We start from the raw sequence: 16467 nt of genomic DNA, 5'->3' as shown, positions 1-16467 counted from the left end.
GCGGATGTTGTACGAAGGGGAAATGACAACAGATCAAGGAAGTTACTCAATCTCGGAAACCACAAGAAGAAAAACCCTGAATGTGAGTGAACCCTTTAGGAGAGATTCTGCGCGTGTTTATGAAGAGTAAACACGGTTCGGTTCGGCATGTGTGACGTCACGCGGGACACGCCGGTTCGGAAGCTCCGGTTCTCCACACTGAGGGCTTTATCTGACCAGTTGGACCCGCAGGAGACCTGGAGGAGCGTCATGATGGACATAAGCGGAACCTCCGGAGAACCCAGATACTCACAGCTGCACATCCGGTACATCATCATCATCATCATCACACACTAGCAGACCTTTAAAGAGAAACTCTTGATGATGTTTTCGACCTATGTATTGGCAAATGATATTACAAAATCTAAAATGAAATAAAAGTGATTTCATGTATATATATATATATATATATATATATATATATATATATATATATATATATATATATATATATATTATATATAATTTATTTTTATATTTTAGTTATTATTTTAATTTTAGATAATTTAATAATTTTGTTTTTTCATTTTTATCTGTCTGTCTATCTATCACTCTACCCACCCATCCATTGTTCTATACTTCCATCTGTCTATCTATCTATCTATCTAGCACCCCTCCATTGTTCTATCCATCTGTCCATCCATCCATCTATCCTTCCATCCAACGTTCTGTCCATCCATTGCTCTATCCATCCATCTATCCATTCGTCTATGCATCCATTTTTCTGTCCATCAATCCATCCATCCATCATTCTTTCCATACCCATCCATCCATCCTTATATCCATCCATTGTTCTATCCATCCATCATTCTATCCATCCATCCATCCATCATTCTATCCATCCATCCATCCATCCATCCATCCATCCATCCATCCATCCATCTATCCATCCATCTATTGTTCCATCCATCCATCATTCTATTTATCCATCCATCCATCTGTCACTGTGTCCATCAACCCAACGTTCTGTTCATTCATCCATCCATCTGTTCATCCATCCATCCATTGTTCTATCCATCCATCCATTCATCCACTGTTCTGTCCATCCATCTATCCATCCATCTTTCTGTCCATCCATCTATTGTTCTATCATCCATCATTCTATCATCATCCATTGTTCCATCTATCCATCCATCTATCATTCTGTCCATCCATCCATCCATCCATCCATCCATCCATCCATCCATCCATCCATCCATCCATCCATCCATCAGTTGTTCTATCCATCATTATTTTTTCATTACTCATATACTATTATAGTATAATAGTATTTTGAATTAGCTTTTATTTTTATAATTTAAGTTTTAAGTTTAGTTTTAGTTTTAAAATTTATTTTGTGTTTTTGTCTTTTTTTATGTTTCTATTTTTAGAATATTTTATATTGCCTAATTTCAATTACTGAAAAATTTTTTATTTTATACTTTTAGTTTACAATTTCTTCAACACTGGTGGTATTCGCCTGTTCAAAACTCACCGCTCCAGTACTGGGGTGTTTGGGATGGTTGCTATGCAGTTGCTAAGATGTTCTCTATGGTTGCTATGGGTGGCGTCTGATTTCAGGAGGTTTGAAGCAGCAGTTCTCCAGGGAAAGAGTCCCACGATGGAGATGCTGTTCGACTGGGGAACCACAAACTGCACCGTTGGAGATCTGGTGGAGATTCTGGTCCGACACCAGCTGTTCGCCGCCGTCAGCGTCCTGCTGCCAGAAGACAAGATCTGCCACACTAAAGCAGGTATTCTGACCGCCATGACCTGATCTGACAATCTCAGGCTACGTCTACATTAATCCACTAATCTACATTAATATGTTTGAAATCTGTGTTTCCGTTCCAAAACACACACCGTCAACTCTAGCGTTTCAAGTGTTCTCCAAATGTTTCTTGTCCACACTGAAACATTGAAAAATGCTTAAAGGGGATCTATTATACCCCTTTTCACAAGATGTTATATAAATAATTAAGGCCAGAATTTTTTTAATTTTTAAGGCCAGACAAGTAATTTGGTGAGGTCAATTTGTAAAGAAAGACACACATATATTCAAACGCGCATACCTATAGACTAAACACGTAATACACATGTGCACAACGTCAGCATTTTCTCAGAAGTTTATGAAGTTTACACAGAGATGATAATTTTTTTTTTAATTTTTCACCGCTTGCACCTTTGAACTTATTTCAAGATTTGCGTTCTCAAGCTCCAAACACTGTTGTTGTGCGAGTGAGCGGCCGGAGCGCATTAAGGGTTTTCTCCTGTTAGAACGGTGTCGTGTTAGCAGCCCCTAAGTTAATAACTACTGATCTTTGCAACGGAAGTGAATCAATCAAAAATATAATGTAAAAGTGCATTTTGCATGATAAAAAATATGCTTTTTCAAATGTATTTGTAGACGTAGATGTATTAAAGTCATCATGAAAGGGAAGTTGTGCTGGTCTATTCACCTCTATTGTGTCGTATATCCCAGTGAAACGCTTCTGGAACAAGAACAAACATGGGCGGGGCTTGATTTTGTCTGTGGGGAATTGATTGGATGGTTGTGGTTTGCTGTTGGTGGATCTCATGTGAGTGACAGGTTATAGCCCCACCCTCGTCATCAGAGAAGAGAAGAGATGCTGCAAGAGGAACTTATTCTGATTCAAGATTATTAACACAGTAATGATGATGTGCACCTATAAATCATTTATAATAAACACTTTTGAAATCAGGCCCATCTGGGGTGTCCGTCTGCGCAGCGCAGCGTGAAGAAGTGCTTCGTCTGTCCGCCCGTCCCGAGGTCATCAAACCCGTTCAGCAGGAGACGCGTGTGATGGAGCCGGACAGCAGCACCGGACCCGAGGAAAACACATGGAGCAGCTCTGAAGGTCTTTATATAATCACATCAGACACCCGTTACCCATCAGCCCCTAAAACCCCTCTCTCACACAGGGTTCCACACGTTCTCTCACCGCGAGCTGACGGTCATCACGAGCGATTGGGACGATCGCCCCCTGGTGGACGGAGGCTGTCGGCTCGGCTCCGGCGGGTTCGGCGTCGTCTTCAGAGGCCGGATGGGAGACACTTATGTAGCTGTGAAGAAGCTCAATCCTGTGAGTTTGAGCTCAGTAGTGCTGCGAAATACCACTAAACTATAGAATCAACATATTTTGTGTGTTTGCAACCCATTTTACTTCTGCATTTGAGTGAAAGTAGACAGTGAATATGATCTAAACAAAGTTAAAAAGCATCATGGTAATGTTTGTTTTGTTCTAGATGGACGACGGCTCACTGGAAGACCTGAAGACTCAGTTTAATCAAGAGATTCAAACTCTCAGGAGGTACAAATACTGTATATATGTTAATATCATAATTATAAAATTAAAATTGTTTAATTACATTATGAAAAAACTATGGATTAAATTTTTTTTTATATGTAATTTTATTATATATAAAATATTATATGTAATATAAAATATCTTTATAAATAATCAAACATTGTTCTGTTTATATATATACAAAACAACATATGTATATATATATATATATATATATATATACATTTTATAATTACATTATGAAAATATATATATTACATATATATATATATTCTTTAACCATATTGATTATATGTAAAAAAAATATTATATTTATTTATTACGTAATTTGCTTATACAGTGCTATTTATAAGTTTAGACACCCATACTAAAGTTGACTAAAAAGAGGAATAAAAAGTTATCTTTTGGAAACTGAACTTAATGCCTTAATTTAAAAAATTTGGAAAAATCCAACCTTTAAGGACACCAATTTTCTTTGTGAATGAATAATGTATCGTAAATAAATAAATGTTCTTCCTTAAAATACAGGGTGCATAAGTCTGGACACCCCTATGTTAAATTCCCATAGAGGCAGGCAGATTTTTACTTTTTAAGTATTTTTTTAAAAAAAAATTTAGGATACTATGCATCCTGATAAAATTCCCTTGGCCTTTGGAATTAAAATAGCCCCACATCATCACATAGCCTTCACCATACCTAGATATTGGCATGGTTTTATTTCAGTTAGCCTAAAAGCTAGTTTGATTTGCATTGAGAGATGATCTTATGGAAAGTACCCCATGCCAAACTCTAGGTATGGTGAAGGCTATGTGATGATGTGGGGCTTTTTTAATTCCAAAGGCCAAGGGAACTTATGCACAAACTTATGCACCCTGTATTTTAAGGAAGAACATTTATTTATTTACGATACATTATTCATTCACAAAGAAAATTGGTGTCCTTAAAGGTTGGATTTTTCCTAATTTTTTAAATTAAGGCATTAAGTTCAATTTCCAAAAGATGATTTTTTATTCCTCTTTTTAGTCAACTTTAGCATGGGTGTCTAAACTTATGCATAGCACTGTATATAAAACATTATGTATTATATAAGATATTTATAAATAAATATTATTTTATTCCTATACACACACACACACATAAACATATTTATTCATATGTGAATGAATAAATGTATAGTGGAAAAAAATATGTATATATCTTTCAAGTCGTCTGTCATTTCATCTTTCATTGATTCGGCAGTTTTTCGATTTAATTTATATTGAATATGAATTTGTTTTATTCCTCATTTAAGTCGCTTTGGACAAAAGTATTGACAAAAAAAGAATAAATGCATGAATCCTTCATAGAGAAAACAATCCCAAAGTGACAAACTTATTTTTATTTATTTTTTTAGAAACGAGTATTTTGCGTTTCTAAGATGCTATTTCATGTCTTGAGACTCTGTTGTTGTTGTTGTTTAAATCCATTGTTCTCATTCTAGTTGTTTTTAAAAGTTTTTTTTTTTTACTAAAAACGTTATATCTTTAATGTTTTTGTAAATAAAGTGATCTTAAAGTCAAGTCTCTCTCTCTCTCTCTCTCCACTTTCTCTCTCTCTCTCTCTCTCTCTCTTCACTCAGTCTGAAGCATGAGCATCTGGTGGAGCTGCTGGGATCCTCCAGTGACGGGGTGCACATGTGTTTGGTGTACTCCTTCATGCCCCACGGCTCGCTGCTGGACCGGCTGGCGTGTTTGGACGGCTCTTCTCCTCTCTCCTGGCGGAGCAGATGTTGGATCAGCGCAGGATCGGCTCGAGGTCTGCAGTTCCTGCACCAGAACAACCACATCCATCGAGACGTCAAGAGGTGAGCGACCACAGCAGCTCACAACTAATAACTTCAGCTCTAATGTGGCCTGCTTTCTGTTTTAGACACAAGTATTTTTAGTAAGTTTTCAAAAACATTTAATTTTAACATCATATTAAAATTATGATTAAACTTCAAAACTCTAACTATACCAACTATTCATCAAAGAATTGTGAAAAATAAAATATATCAGTTTCCACAAAAATATTAATGTTTTCAACATTATTAATAATCATAAATGTTTCTTGAGCATCAAATCATCATATTAGAGTGATTTCTGAAGGATCATGTGAAACTGAAGACTGGAGTAATGATGCTGAAAATTCAGCTTTGATCACAGGAATCAATTACACTTTACTATATATTCACATAGAAAACAGCTATTCTAAATCATAATAATATTTCACATTTTTTTACTGTATTTTTGATCAAATAAAAGCAGCCTTGGTGAGCAGAAGAGACTTTAAAAACCTTTTTGACATCATTATGTTTCACAATATAGTCTGTGGGGTTTGAATCCAGAGTAACTCAGAGATTTATAAAACAAACATCCCCGTTATTTCATCTGTTCGACAGCGCAAACATCTTGTTGGATGAAGGCTTGGTTGCGAAGATCTCCGACTTCGGTTTGACGCGAGCTTCAGCCAAACAGTCATGCTCGACGGTCATGACAGGGAGGATTGTGGGAACTACGGCATACATGGCACAGGAGGCGCTGAGAGGAGAGATCACTCCTAAATCAGACATCTTCAGCTTCGGCGTGGTGTGTTCATTATTACAGTCCGCATCAAATGGATGTTTTTCTTGTCTTTTTTAGACAAAAATACTAAGTAAGAAAAGCATTCTTTTGCAGTTTAATAACTGAACTTGTAACAGTTTTGTTGCAAAGCACAATATTATGGTGAAATTAGATCTCGTGTTTGAGTAAAACCGAATTATTGTTAAGCATAGCAAGAATCATAGCAAAAAGGCTAACAAATAAGAGTTATACTCACCAAATAATATTGCCCCTTCATTCATGACATGGATACCGTAATCATACAGAGAAAACATAGTTGCATACCTTTATCTTTCACTCGTTTCTAAATTGGGCACCTGATGGCTTTGACCTTTCTTGTCCATCTCTTATTTGGCACTCGACATCGACAATCAACAGATTTCCCCTGACCCCCCCCCCATACCAACTGTCACTCACGACGAGTCACGACCAGAAGTCAAGACTAAACCAATTCACCTTGGTGGTGGTGACCAAGTAATCGTTTTGTATTACCTATTTTTATTAGCCATTCAGACAATTCAGAAAAACAAAAATGTGCAGGAAATATAGAGGCCTGTATTTATAATATTATGAATGAAATGTGCGTTATTTGGAAGAAAGTCGAGGTGTGACTGACTTAGATAACTATATGGATCCCCCCCCCCCCCCCCTTGTCCATTCCATTTGGAAGAGACCCAGAGGTGAACTGTCATCCGCGCCCGCACCTCCGCGCCCCCTCCCCTTTCCCCTTCTCAAACAAACAGCTTCTGTGCACGGCATCTTCTCAGCAAGCAGGGGCGCCTGCAGCTGCAGGGGGCGCAAATTTGCCAATTCCCCACACAGTGAAATGATAGCTAATAGAAAACCGCTTCGCAGTGCAAATTTCTTTTTTTTTCATTTTTTTCTCGTGCCGGCCGCCCCCCCTCCCCAAAAAAATGCCGCCCCGGGCGATTGCCCGGTTCGCCCGTGCCAAAAACCGCTACTGTGACACAGGGAAAACACATAAAGAAAGGGAGGTGCAAAAAGGCATGGAAAGCCAAGACAACTGCTGAAAACTTACAGTAATTAAAAAGCAATCCAGCCCCCTGTCAGTGGAAATTAATAACAGCTGGTTCAGTCCCAAATGATGGCCTACAAAAGGGTCTCATTGCAAAGGTGTCACACAAGACACATCTCATGATGGGTAAAAGCAAAGAGCTGTCTCAAGACCTTTGCAACCTAATTGTTGCAAAACATAATGATGGCATTGGTTATAGGCGCCATTCTAAGCTTCTGATGGTCCAGTGAGCACTTTTGGGGCCATAATACGGAAGTGGAAAGACAATAATTTCACCATAAATTTGCCTCGACCAGTGCTCCTCACAAGATTTCTGATAGAGGAGTGAAAAGAATAATCAGATAGAATAATCACAACCAGCTGTTATTAATTTCCACTGACAGGGGGTTGGATTGCTTTTTAATTACTGTAAGTTTTCAGCAGTTGTCTTGGCTTTCCATGCCTTTTTGCACCTCCCTTTCTTCATGTGTTCAATACTTTTTCCCTGTGTCATTTCACATTATTACACATAACTTAATTTCTGAAATTATTTTTGTTTGTTTCTTTATATGTATGTATGTCATGGCCAGCAAGCAGCAGTTTAGAGTGTGTATGTGGACCCCTGCCCGCGTTATTGAACGGGTGGGGACACACACATTCTTTGTGTAGCTTGTTTGGGTGAGGATCATGCACAGTCAGCGATGTGCATGATGTGCTTCCCATGTGGAAACTCCGATCCCGTCTGGCGTTCTTTCGCGAGGACGCTCCGGCTTGCGTTCCCCAGGGCAGTCATGGGGTTCGCAGATGGATCTATCAGACGGCACAGCCTTATCTCTGCCTTCACCTGGTAGGTCCAGTGCATTCTCTCAGGGTTTGGAAGCACGCACTGTGGTTCTTTCCGCCCCGATTGAGGCACCGACACTGCAACTGTCTAGTTCTGAGGATTGTTTCTGGTTGAGGTTGTGACAAGAGCAGTTGAAAGACTGACCAGCAGAAAAGCTGGACGTTCTCTCCAAAAGCAAGCTGGACGAACGTTTCCTGCCATCACGGTCACAACCTCAACGCCGGGGCTTACTGTTTTTCTCCAATCTCCACACAGAGGTGTCGAGATAGTGGGAGAAACCGGTTTCATACAGAGTGTATAGTGCACAAACATCTAACTATTCCTCTATATCGAATTATAAAGAGCACAGTCATGGGAAGATGCCAAAAGTGGAAGAGACACTCGCGAGCTATCTCTCCCCTGAAGCAGCATCTTCCCTAAAGGCCCGGCATTACCCACTAAGCCAGTCAGAACCACATCTTCACCAGTGGGTAAAGCTTACTCAGCCGCTGGTCAGGCTGCTGCATGCCTTCACACTATGTCGCTGTTGCAGGCCTACCAAAATGAGTTGTTAGGAGACATGGATGAGGGCGGGGGGATTGGCCGGGATTTATGCCGAGCCACAGATTTATCTCTCAGGGCCACCAAGGAGACGGCTAAATCCATTGCCCGCTCTATAGCAGCCCTGGTGGCCACTGAGAGGCATCTGTGGCTCAATTTAAGCAATATTAAGGAAAAAGACAAAAATATTCTTATGGATGCGCCCCTGTCACCTTCTGGCCTCTTCGGCGACGCTGTGAATTCAGTCATCGAGAGGTTCCAGGAGGCAGCTAAACAGGCGGCTGCTTTCCAGAGGCTCCTCCCCCGTTGCTCTCATGTCTTTGGGGCTGCTGATCAGATCCGATTACTGGTTTGTCATGATAGATCTCAAGGACGTGTACTTCCATATTTCCATCCTTCCATATCACAGGAAGTTCCTTAGGTTTGCTTTCAGGGGCAAAACTTACCAATATCGATTTCTTCCATTCCGCCTAGCACTATCATCCCCAACTTTCACGAAATGCGTAGAAGCAGCTCTGGCCCCTCTGCGCCTGCAGGGTATTCGCATTATGAACTACATTGATGATTCTTTGATTCTAGCTCAGTTGCATCAGTTGGCGGTTCGGCATCGAGATGTTCTTCTCGCTTTATGGCTAAACGCCAAAAAGAGTGTGCTTTCTCCACTGCAGTGGACCACTTTTCTAGGCGTGATTTGGGACTCAATGTCGATGCAGGCACGCCTTTCACCGGCAAGTATAGAGTCCATCCTTTCGGCTGTGAAAAGAATAAAGCTAGGCCAGTCACACTCTGTCAAGCAGTTTCAAAGACTGTTGGGTCTGATGGCCGCAGCGTCCAACTTGATATCTTTTGGACTGTTGTAAATGAGATACCTGCAGTGGGGCAACTTTTCCCCGAGGGGCAACCCCTGTTGCATGACCAGCATTACGTGGCGATGCTTACGTGCCCTGGTTATGTGGAAGAAACCTTGGTTCCTGTCCCAAGGTCCCATGTTGGGAGCTTCTTCTTGTCGGGGGGGGGCGATCCTGGAAGGACGCTCGACTCAGAGTCTGTGGAGGAACCACCATCTCTCATGGCACATCAACCGCCTGGAGATGTTGGCTGTATTTCTTGCCATAAAGAACTTTCTCACAGACCTCAGGGGCCATCATGTGTAGGTCCGCACAGATAACACATCTGTGCTCGCCTATATAAATCACTAGGGGGGTTTGCGCTCGCGTCCACTCTGTAAACTCACACGCCAAATCCTCCTGTGGTCCCGGGGGAAGCTAATGTCACTCAGAGCAGCTTACATCCCTGGAGCCCAGAATATAAGAGCAGACATCCTGTCAAGACAGGGCCTGAGGCCTGGGGAATGGAAGCTCCACCCCGAGGTGGTGGAGAAGATATGGAGGGTGTTCGGCCAGGCACAAGTGGATCTGTTTGTGGTTTTCCCTCACGCATCCAGCTCCTCTGGGACTGGATGCTATGGTACAAACTTGGCTGAGGCGTTTATAAGCTTTTCCCCCGATCGCTCTGCTCCCGGGAGTTCTGGAGAGAGTTTGCAGGGACCAGGTTCGCCTACATCTTATGTCTACTTCTACTTCTTACGAGTATGGTTCCCCGATCTAGTGTCTCTCCTCGACGGGCCTCTGCTGGAGTTACCTGTCAGGAGGGACCTTCTGTCCCCAGAACTGTGGAACCTGTGGGCTTGCCCTCTGAGGGAGCCCAGCTCAAAAGGACAGGTCTCTCAACTGAGGTTGTGGAGATCTCTCTACAGTCCAGAGCTCCACGAGGCAACTTTATGCCTTGAAGTGGAGAGTCTTCACTTCATGGTGTAGTGACCGTCGGTTGGACCCAGTTAACTGCCCGGTTGCTCCAGTGCTGGAGTTCCTGCAGGAGCGATTCACTGCAAGGCTATCCCCGTCCACTTTTAAGGTTTCTGTGGCAGCCATAGGTGCTTACCACATTCCTTTGGGTGGAATGTCTTTGGGTAAAGACCCGTTGGTATCTCGTTTCCTCTGTGGTACTCTGAGGCTGAGGCCTACAGCTCGCACTAGGGTGCCGACATGGGATCTGGCCATTGTCCTGCAAGGCCTTTCCCTGGCTCCCTTCGAGCCACTGGAGGTTCCAAGTTTCCGACCTTGAAAGCTTTGTTCCTCCTCACTTATCACTTCTCTTAAAAGGATAGGAGATTGGCAAGCACTGTCGGTTGCAACCTCGTGCTTGGAATTTGCATCTGGCACGGAGAAGGGAAAGCATTCCTTCATCCTAGACCAGGCTATAATCCAAAGGTCCCCACTAATGTGGCTAGATCTATTACGCTACAGTCCTTCTGTCCTCCTCCTTTATATCTCCTACGTGTCTCGACTGCTTCAGACTTTTACGAAGCTAGCGCTGCTCTGTTTTTCCTGGTTCCTGACGTCACCCGCCACACCCTTGGAATGATTTTACTTGTGCTTCCAGACATCATCACGCGAAGCGTTCCCTTGGCGTCAATCGACACAGCGTCTCGTTCCCTCTTCGGGGAACCGAGGTAACAGTCGTAACCAAGGTGTTATTCTGATTCAAGATTACCAGGAACAGGAATTTAACACAATAATGAAGTGCACAGATAAACACTGCAAAAGCAAGAGTTATCCATTTACTTTCATAGAGGCTTTAAGACAGAAATGTGTATTTCAGATACTGATGGTTTATCAGCACACATGCATCATTCAAACGTGCTTCACTCGTTCCTCTTCAACACTAACCGGGTTAGAGGGGTGTAGGGAACTTTTTCCTTCTTCAAAGCAGAGACCAGGAGACGTTGGGATTGCGTTCAAAACAGAAGTTATTCTTTATTTGAGCGTGGCTGCAGTTTGTCCAACTAAATCTAATACAGTATGCATTGTAGTTATATACATTCCAAGGGGGAGGGATTGCATAGAGGTGGAGACTCTGAACAAAGCATGCAAATGAAGTAGGAACACACCCTACTCTGAGAGCACTACCAGTCCAATTGAATCAGCATAACTATTCAAATGCTGATACTGGCCAGGAACTCCGGTTCCAAGAGCCATCCCAGAGCCATTAAAGACAAAAAGGTGAAAGTCTCCCCTACAGCTAATCCAATCAACCTAACGATTCAACGTCTAGGCTGAAAGGTGAGAATCTCAGTGATCTGACTCATTTAAAATACAATAGAGAAAACAGGACTGGCCAGAGTCTTTAGCTAGAAACTGACCCTACTAAAATCAAAGTCTTAACTTTTAATGTTGAAACCTAAATTAAACATTTAATAAATTTGTAATACAACAGGGGGAATCGCTTCATTCCAGCAATAGTTTTGGTGTTTGTATTCACTCGGAGCATCTCATTGAAAGACTTTAATGAGCATGAATTACATGAATTATATTTCTGTGTTTATCGTGCAGGTGTTGCTGGAGATTTTGTCTGGTCTTCCTCCAGTGGATGAAAGCCGTGATCCTAAACTACTGGTGTGTGTGAACGTTCAGTCAGATCTTTTCAAACTCTCCTCGTCTGTCTGTGCAGCTCAGTCACCTGTGTGTGTGTGTGTGTTTCAGATGGAGATGAAGGATGAGATCGATGATGACGAGGTCTCTCTGTCGGACTTCATTGATAGTAAGATGGAGGGATGGCAGATGGAGGAGGTGGAGAAGATGTACGACGTGGCGTCTCAGTGTCTGTGTGAGAAGAAGAACAGAAGACCCACCATCACACAGGTGTGTGTGTGTGCGTGTGATGTATGACGTGGCATCTCAGTGTGTGTGTGAGAAGAAGAACAGAAGACCCGCCATCACACAGGTGTGTGTGTGCGTGTGATGTATGACGTGGCATCTCAGTGTGTGTGTGTGTATGTGTGTGATGTATGACATGGCGTCTCAGTGTCTGTGTGAGAAGAACAGAAGACCCACCATCACACAGGTGTGTGTGTGCGTGTGTGTGATGTATGACGTGGCATCTCAGTGTGTGTGTGTGTGTGTGTGTGTGTGTGTGTGTGATGTATGACATGGCGTCTCTGTGAGAAGAACAGAAGAATTGCGATCACACAGGTGTGTCTGTGAAAGAGAGTGTGTGCGTGAGAGTGTGTGCATGTGTGTGTGTTTTTCCAGTTAAATTTTATGTAAATGTATAATGTTTAAATAAATATGTAAGTAAGATATTATGATTTTTTGAATGGTCAGGTTCTCTCTGAGCTGGAAGATCTTCATCTCAAACATTCCCAGAGCTCCGGATGATCCGCTCCAGGTAAATCAACATTTACAGTGCAATCCTGAACTGAACTTTAGACACAAACGCTCATTTCCCATGATCCCGAGTCTCTCCTGTGTGATGTAATAAAGGACAGTCCATTCAATGATTTAAATACTTTATTTTTCTCTAAAAAAACAAGTATTTGAGACGTCTGAACACAGACAGGCTACATGTGAAACGTAAGAGCGTCTGTGTCAGTACAGATGTTCAACAGTGGTTTGCCAAACGACAGTAGATACTCAACATGACCTGCGCTAGTTCTGACCTAGCAGTGAATTCACACACAAACACACACACACACACACACATAATCCCGTCTTCCCTTTTAATATACTTTCAACTGAATAATTCTGTGTGTCCTGATGCGGCTTCACAGTCGAGTGGGAAACACAAGAGAAAAAAAACATGTTCAAAAACAAAATTGCATAGAAAAATGAGCATCCTGGAACATGAGAACAAAACACCATCATATCAAAAAATGTGAATGTCATAAAAAAGTATGTGACGTGAGTTCGGTTCGATCCGTCAGATGTGAGCTGTGATTAACATGTGACTCGTGTTTGGTAAAAAAGACAATGTACAACAATGTAACAAAATAAGACGCGATAAAAGGAATGGCGAATGTTCAGGTCTTTTCGTTTCAGTAACTGCAATTGTGAGTTTGGCACGGTTTAAAATCACAAAAGCCTTTCTGAATTTGATTGATCATTTGTTAAAATAATTCTTTGTTCATTTTAATATGAAAGTCGCTGTTGAGTTGAAGCACACCTCATGATGGGCGTTTGTGTTATGGTGCATAGTTCAGCGCATGGCTTCCTGCAGGGGATTGTGGGAAGTAAGCGCTCGACAGCTTGGTGGCCTCTTGGGTTGCTGCTAACGCTAGGCTAGTCGTCAGCGGGCCGTGTGATCCTGCGGTCGCCTCTCCGGCCCGGCGGCCCGCGCGGTTTAGCGAAGGCCTGCTTGTGCGCGTGTTGCTTCGGATGAACCTCGTCGTACAGGAAATCAGCCGTCAGCTCGTCGCCGTTATCGATCTCCAACTGCGGGGAGAAACACACAGAGTTTAGCGTCTATTTTTAGATTACGTTAAACATTTAGATGGGGGTTGTTTAGAATTTGAAATAATAAAAAAATAAAAATTTAATTAATTAAAATACAAATAAAATACCAACTACAAATAAAATACAATATGTAAAATAAAATTTTAATAAGAATAAAAAAAAAGAAATAAGAAGTAAAATCAAATAAAATTATACAAATAATTTGAAATAATAGAAATATACTATTTTTATTCCTAATTTAATTAGGAATGAAATCATGTTAGAATAATTTATATATTTATATTTATATATTATTTTAGGATAATATTAATAAATATATATATATATATATATATATATATATATATATATTTTATATTATATTATGCATTGTATACATTATATAAATGTATACATTTTTATATATATATATATATATATATATATATATATATATATATACAGTATAAATAAATAATGTAATTACAATTCAAAAAGAAATAAGTAAAATCACAAAAAAATTATAATAATAATTATAATATAATTTATTTGATATAAATAAAATTATAAAAATAATAAATAATAATAAAAATATAGGATATAATAAGGACTAAAATCATGTTAGCATAATTTTAAATGTTTTAAAATAATAATAGGATAATGTAATTAATATTAGTTATCATTGTAGTTATAGTTATCGTTAGCTATCATTATAGTTTTTTTATAGTTATCATTTATAGTTCAGTTTCTGCTGAACTGGATGTTTGTTTTTTAATGACCCTGTCATATATATATACACACATATATGTAAAATAATAAATATAAACTATTTTTATTCCTAATATAAGAAATAAAATAAGAGGTAAAATCAAATAAAATTAGAACAATAATTATAAAAAAGAATTTTAAAAAAATTAATACATTATTTTTTGTATAACTAGGACTAAAACTATTTTAGGATACTTTAAAAAATATATAAAACAATAATTTAACATAAAAAAATATATTTCTAAAATAAAAATTAATTTACGGTATCACTTTACAATAAGATTTCAATTTGAAAAAGAAATGAAGTAAATTATTAACAAATAATAATTTTTAACCACATAATTGCTTTACAGAAGGAGCGGAAGCAAACGGACCTTCTTCTCCACCTCCATCTGCAGTGTGTTCTCCACCATCTCCAGCAGAGGATTCTTACAGCTGGAGTAAAGCATGCGCTCACGGATCCCACAGCTGTATCCCGGCATGGAGTAAATGAACACTGATGATCCAGAGGAAGAGGAAATCATGTCATTTCACTGATGATCAAACATCTACAGTGTACAGTAGAGGACAAAACTGACGGCCGGCCTCGGAAAACTCACTTCATTCAGATATTATTATTAAAAATGTGGTAAAGATGTTGTAATCACATTAGTTGTGCTTGGAGTCGATTTTTTTTATATGTGATAATAATAACGCAACAAATTGTGCTGACATAATTTTGGCCAGACTGTCATACAAAGAAATTATTAACCAAAAAAACTGATTATGTTTGCTTTTTCCTGTCAGCTTTTTTTTAGCATAGTTTTTTTTGCCAAATAATTTTGTCAGATAAATACCTTAATCAAATTTAGTGTTTTGTTTTTCGTTCATATTTAAATATTTAAAAAAATATGTATATATTTTTTGCAGGGTCATTAAAAAACAAACATCCAGTTCAGCAGAAACTGAACTATAAATGATAACTATAAAAAAACTATAATGATAGCTAACGATAACTATAACTACAATGATAACTAATGATAACTAACTATAACGATAACTAATGATAACAATAACAGTAACAACTAACGATAACTATAACGCTAACTAACGATAACTATAACAATAACGGTAACTATAACTATAAAGATAACTAATGATAACTATAACAATAACTATAATGATAACTAATAACTATAACAATGCTTAACAATAACTAACATTAACTATAACGATAACTAACGATAACTATATTAGCGTCCACAATGACGCATGATATTGTTTTGTTTATTAAAAGCGCTGCAGTTTTTGTCGTCTGTCGCTTAAATTTTAAACTCATTAAAGCAGGGTGGATTCTGATTGGCTCTCAATGTTTTCAGCGTTCATCAGCTGAAAGTGATTCCAGTGACACTGTTTCTCTGAGCCGTTATCGTTATAGTTGTGCTGTGCTATTCTTTTATATTTAGAACGATTTTTAGAAAGATATCTTTAGCGTTATAGCTATCGTCGTTGATGTGAACGAGGAAAGCGTTTAGTTCACACTCAGTCGCGAGTGAAGTACCTGCAGACTCCAGGTAGTCGCCCTCGTGCGAGTGTTTGAAGCGGAAAAAGTGATAGCGCGCCGCGTCTTTGGGGATCCTCTTGGGCAAATCCTTCAGCTCCGTGGCGTCCGTGTTCGACAGCATGATCAGCTCCTTCTCAAAGTTGATGATCTTTGGAGACAGTGATGGATATCAGTTATTAACCAAAACACTCTTTCTCTTTACTGTGGAATAACTGCTGAATGAAGGTGTACGTGTGTGTGTGTGTTTGTCTGTGTGTGTGTGTCTCTCACCAGCTGAACATAGTTGAGTTTCTTTTCCTTGAACTTTTGTAACGCGGTTACGGCCTCTCCGTCCAGAGGGAACGCCACGCCCTGAAGAGTCTGCTTCGTAGTGTTCACGTGAATATCTGTCTGGATCTGTGCACACACACACACACACACGTGCACACACACACACACACACGTGCACACACAAACAGACAAACACACACACACACACACACACACACACACACATACACACACACGTGCATACACACA

At 39.8% G+C, this 16467-nt stretch overlaps 2 protein-coding genes across 3 annotated transcripts in view; one reads left to right on the top strand and one right to left on the bottom strand.

Moving 5' to 3' along the window:
• Positions 1-147: 147 nt before the first annotated feature.
• Positions 148-15053, top strand: irak4 (interleukin-1 receptor-associated kinase 4; the record flags this gene model as incomplete). 2 transcript variants are annotated; one of them, XM_084095602.1, is made up of 11 exons in its annotated part: positions 148-305; positions 1600-1772; positions 2742-2897; positions 2962-3122; positions 3286-3350; positions 4966-5190; positions 5767-5953; positions 11760-11822; positions 11910-12068; positions 12531-12594; positions 14759-15053. In XM_084095602.1, 10 exons carry the CDS (start codon positions 148-150, stop codon positions 12582-12584), a joined length of 1401 nt encoding a protein of 466 aa, XP_083951728.1. In that variant the 3' UTR covers positions 12585-12594; positions 14759-15053. The 2 variants fall into 2 exon arrangements, with proteins under 2 accessions (XP_083951728.1, XP_083951729.1); XM_084095603.1 differs by lacking the exon at positions 2742-2897.
• The window catches only part of twf1a (twinfilin actin-binding protein 1a), a 16034-nt gene continuing 12265 nt past the window's right edge, over positions 12699-16467 (bottom strand). Inside the window, exons 6-9 of the mRNA XM_084095605.1 lie at positions 16219-16344; positions 15946-16096; positions 14780-14901; positions 12699-13637 (exon numbers count right to left, since the gene is read on the bottom strand). Of these exons, the coding sequence (XP_083951731.1) occupies positions 13485-13637; positions 14780-14901; positions 15946-16096; positions 16219-16344 (552 nt within the window). The 3' untranslated portion in view covers positions 12699-13484. The remainder of the gene's footprint in view (positions 13638-14779; positions 14902-15945; positions 16097-16218; positions 16345-16467) is intronic.

This window comes from Abramis brama (genome assembly GCF_963993115.1).
Source record: "Abramis brama genome assembly, chromosome: 20".
Lineage (NCBI taxonomy): Eukaryota > Metazoa > Chordata > Actinopteri > Cypriniformes > Leuciscidae > Abramis > Abramis brama.
Note: the sequence above shows the minus strand (reverse complement) of the source record. Positions and strands in the feature narration are given on the sequence as shown.